We start from the raw sequence: 5,000 nt of genomic DNA on the forward strand, positions 1-5,000 counted from the left end.
CAACAGGAACACTTGCACTCTGAGATGATGGGGTACTGCACGGGGATCCACGTGCAGTACTTCTGTCTTAAGAAGCCCTGGCAGTACCACCGCAGGAAAGTCTTGGTGATGGACTTCACGGGCTTGCAGAACATGCCCTCGGGGAAGGAGCACGAGCGCTCGCTGAAGCAGTTGCCCTCCTTGATGTAGCGCGGCCAGAAGCGCACGCCCAGGTCCTTCCAGCTGTACAGCACCGGGCAGTGCGTGTATGTCCACAGCCACTGCAGGAATTTCCTGCGGGCTTTCTTGCCCACCTTCACCCGCTTCCCGTAGGGGGTCTCGCCCAGGTCCAGCTTCTTGATGTCGTTGGGCATGGGCCCTTGCAGCCTCACCTGCGTGTCTTGCACGGACAGGTTGACCTGCAGCATCGGAGAGCCGATGGACATGAAGTTGGGGTCAAAGTTGCTGCCGAGCTTTTTCCGCAGAGTCCTCTCGGCCAAATCCTGCTCGCGGGGGTCGTACTCCGGGTCGGGGTCCTCCTTGAGGCCAGGCACGGGGAGGTGCTCGCTGGGCGAGGGACGGAGACGGAGGTAGTGCTGGGACACGGCGAGGTGCAGCGACACCAGCACGTACACGAGGAGCGACTGAGAGAAGCCCATAGTTCCTCCCGGTGGACGGCGGCGGTTCGTTAACGCGCACGGATCACTCCGCTCTCCCTGACCTCGCGATCACGATGAAGGAGGAACCCGCAGCCACGAGCTTCATAAATAGTCCCGGTGTCGCCAGGAGCAAGTCTGAGACACTTTTAATAGACCGCGTCAGGTTTGGATCGCACGGAGGCTCGCTGTTCCTTCTGATGCAAGCTCGACTTCAGGAAAAAACAAAAAGAAGTGAATTGAGTCGAAAAGTGGAAAAAAAACTAAAAACAGCGCGGACCAGAATTGGGTATAAAGAATAACTTCTATTCACGCGCTCCGTTCCTTCCTCTCCCCCTCTCCCTCAGATTCACTCTGGGTTCCTCGTGGTTGTCATGGTTACCCCAGAGACTCGAACGCCACGACAAATTGTCTAGACTGGATGACAGCGGCCGAGGCGAGAGCCGCATGGAGTGGGAAGCCTTTCTAAAAAGACCCCGCGTCTCTCCGCGGAGGGCGAACAGATCCGCGGCGCCCCGAGAGCCGCGCACAAAAGAGCACTTCACCGCGTTTTAAATGTCACGGGCCCGGCAACCAGGGCCGTCTTCTTGGCCAATGTTATTTTTACGCAGGGCTTTTATAAAACCTCCTTTCCTTTCAACGTGGCCTGACGCATTCGGGTTTGACAAAGTCCCAAAGCGCGCGCACAACACAATCCATAGACGGAGGAGAGAGAGAGAAAGAGAGAGAGGGAGAGGGTTATGGAGAGAGAGAGAGAGAGAGAGAGAGAGAGAGAGAGAGAGGAGAGAGATGAGAGAGAGAGAGAGAGAGAGAGAGAGAGAGAGAGAGAGAGCGATAGGGGGAGAGAGTATTCGTGCGGTATTCCAGCCGTCAGAGTGGAAGCTTTCTAATAATGTCCAGAACTCAATACGTTTATTCCCTTGCTGCTGCAACAGAAAAGTTATTAAAAAGCAAGTCTTCGGGCATCCTTCCAGATCGCAGGGCTAGTAGAATCACTGCTCCCAACTCCCACAGGACGCCTGGTGCACCAAAAGGCAAAGCTCTTCAATAATTCTTTGAGTAAGTAAAAAAGCAACAACAACAGACAAGCCTTATGCCCCTCTAATGCAAAAAGCAAAGTGCAGTGGTTGTTGCAGATGGAGTCGCTGATCTCTAGCAGTGTGGAGTGGCGTTCAGCGAGGTGACGTCGGTCTCCAGTCCGCTCAGATGCTGCGGGCTCCGCCGTCGGTGCATGACGAAGTGGGACTGAGCTCAGCAGCCTGCGGGCCGGTAGATGTAGACGTCAAGTCCCGGGGTGGGGGGGTTGGGGTGGGTGGATTTGGTGGGGAGGAGGGAGTTGTGAGGGGGTGTGTGTGAGGGGGAGGGGGGGATTCTTCTGGTCCTTTGATTGAGCGGCACGGTAGTCGGGTTGGAGAGTCGCTCCTGCTCCTCCTCTGCTTTCAGGAGGTCTGGTGCGTGTGTGTGCGTCTGCTCAGGCACACCGTGTGTGTGTGTGCGTCTGTTGAGCGCGGCTGCGCGATCCCCCCAAGTTAAATATTCCCCCTGCTCTCCAACGGACGGTGAAGTGTCCGCACGGCCGGCCCACCACTGCCACTTTCACTTTGATTGACAGCAAGCACGCCCCCCCCCCCCCCCCCTCCCCTCCCCTCCGCCCACACACACAAACAGACAGACACACACACACACACCCTCCCACAACCCTCCCCTCGCCCCACAGTGTGGAAAGTCTAATTCCCAGAGCCCATCTGGGTCCTAAAGACCAGATCTCCTCTCTCCTGGCCATGAGGGAAAGGCTGTAGGCCTACAGTACAGGCTACCGTTATCAATATCAAACTGATCCCACGTCTGCAGTATTAATATAACCCTTGGCCTTGCGTCACCGTGGTGATAGGTCGTTTGTGACGTGCTAATGGCTTCAATACGCTGTCAATATTGAAACGTTTCCCTTGACTGGGACATTCCCCGGAGATGGATCATGGGAAGTGTTTAGTAGGTTTTGTCTCCACGGAACGCCGCTATCACATTCCACCTTTGTTCCCGTGATTTGGAGTCCGCGCGCAGGAATTCGCCGATTGAACCCCAGGGGTCACGAAATGGGCGCGCAATTAAAGCTTATAAATGGCTCAGAGCTTTTCCCATGCAAACTAACCGCTCATTAACCCCGCGTCACTTATACACACACGCACGCACGCACGCACACCCATGCACGCACGAACACACGCACACACACTCACGCGCACGCACGCACACCCACATGCATGCATGCACACACACACTCTCGCGTGCGCACACATGGTAGCTTTGGAGAGCCTTTGATTGAATAAGGCGTAACATTGAACATATATCACCTGTTGTGTTTAGCGACCGGTCCGTTTCATTTCACCGAGCAATGCGGACCCCTCCTCCCCAAGGGCCAGGGCCGTCGTACGCCGGAGCCGTCACCAGGGGGCGTGGACCCCTGGGAGCCCCTCCACGCAGACGTCCCTGACCTGGCGGTAGCGGCGCCCATGCGTGAGTCTGTAGGAAGGAATGTGCAGCAGTCATCCTATGCGGCGAGGCTAGGGGGGGGGGGGGGGGGGGGGGGGGCGCCAGCATTAAAGGAGCATAACGGAGCAATTATGGTCCCTCTCCCCGAGTCAAACCCCCCCAGAATACACTCCACTATACAACCAACCACCGGGGACAACAGCAGAAGAAAGTTCAACAGCGTCTCTCACTCCAGACCGTTTGGGTTCAGATCCTCATAAAATATGGAATAGGAGCCACTTTGTAGAGCCTGGGTTGGGAATGAGCTTTTGGCTGCACCTCAGACATAGATATTAAAACAAGTATATTAGACATACCTCAAAACAAAAGAACATAAAAGTGTAATAAAAAAGAAAGGGACCTCAATCCAGTGTAGACCCAGTCGTCTAGCATTATGTGATTAACCACAAGAGTCAGGTAGTTTGGGGGACCCCCAATGGACAAATCTCTGTAGCACACATACACACACACACACACACACACACACACACACACACACACACACACACACACACACACACACACACACACACACACACACACACACACACACACACACACACACACACACAGACACACACAGACACACACATACAAACGCACACATAGGCACGCACGCAAACACACACTGCGGCAACCTGGTCCCAACCCCTCGGGCCAGGCAGCCCCGGGGAGAGGGGTTGGGTGGCGTATGCCGCCGATATCCACCAGTCGGAGCCAGAGGGCGTCCATTGCGTCACCCTAATCGGCGCAACGGAGAACACCTGCGGCAGAGGACGAGCAATACCAGGTACCCCTTTAAAAGGCTGTGACAGGTTCTCTTAGGGGGAGGTAGCTGGAAACAGGAGCGGACCAGGGAACCTCCAGGAACGGATCTAGCAGACCTTTTCCCCAACGCTCGCGCACACACGGACGACGTCGACAGGCGAGGAACACACCGTCGGAACAGAGCTCCAGACCGGAGCGATATCCCTCTCCAGGGACGAGACCGGCCGGCTCACGGAGCCATCAGTATTATTTCCAGTTTTTCCCGCGTTGGGCACAGACCCACGCGTTTTTTCGTTGTACCTTGAATAAATGCCTCTTGTGGCTTTGAACAGACCTCGGCGTGTGGTAATTTCCAGAGTGACAGAGACATTCCTGGGGCTGGGTTGCAATAAACTGGTGGAGGATAAGGGCAATTTCACCACGCTACGGAGTACTTGGGATTACCAGCCCAAACGCCAATGCAGATCCCGGAAGGAGCCGCAGCCACGGCTGCCGCCCAGCGTCAGCCGCCCAGCATCAGCCGACCAGCGTCAGCCGCCCAGCATCAGCCGACCAGCGTCGGCAACGGGACCAAGCCCTGGCCGCCGCCACCCAGAGAGACACCGCCGAGAGCCTTGTCCTTCTCCGGGAGGTGGTACTACGACTCACCCAGGAAGCAGCGCGCCAAACCCCGACCTCTGCGCCAACCAGCCGCTTTACCAAACTCGGGCCGGATGACAACGTGGAGGCCTACCTGGAGGTGTTGAGAGGACGGCTCGTCGGGAGAGCTGGCCGGAGGACCACTGGGCTAACATGCTGTCCCCCTTCCTCACCAGACACGCACAGCATGCGAGCCAGGATCTGACGCAGGAGCGCGCCAGTCAGTACCCGGAGTTAAAGCAGGCGACACTGGCCTACTATGGTTATAGCCTCGCCGCCCGGGCCCAGCGATTCCACAACTGGCGATTCGATATCCAAGGCGCAGTACGGACTCAAATCTCCCAGCACGGCAGGCTAATCCGGAGATGGCTCGCGGCCGGGGAAGGTCATAGCCTCCTGGATCAGATTCTAATAGACAATACCATCCGTCAG

At 56.5% G+C, this 5,000-nt stretch overlaps 1 protein-coding gene across 1 annotated transcript in view; it reads right to left on the reverse strand.

Moving 5' to 3' along the window:
- The window catches only part of nog2 (noggin 2), a 2,146-nt gene extending 781 nt beyond the window's left edge, over positions 1-1,365 (reverse strand). Inside the window, exon 1 of the mRNA XM_056584961.1 lies at positions 1-1,365. This exon is cut by the window's left edge and continues 781 nt beyond it. Coding sequence (XP_056440936.1) covers positions 1-638 — 638 coding nt within the window. The 5' untranslated portion in view covers positions 639-1,365.
- Positions 1,366-5,000: the final 3,635 nt, after the last annotated feature.

This window comes from Gadus chalcogrammus, unplaced genomic scaffold (genome assembly GCF_026213295.1).
Source record: "Gadus chalcogrammus isolate NIFS_2021 unplaced genomic scaffold, NIFS_Gcha_1.0 GACHA050, whole genome shotgun sequence".
NCBI classification, from domain to species: Eukaryota; Metazoa; Chordata; class Actinopteri; order Gadiformes; family Gadidae; genus Gadus; species Gadus chalcogrammus.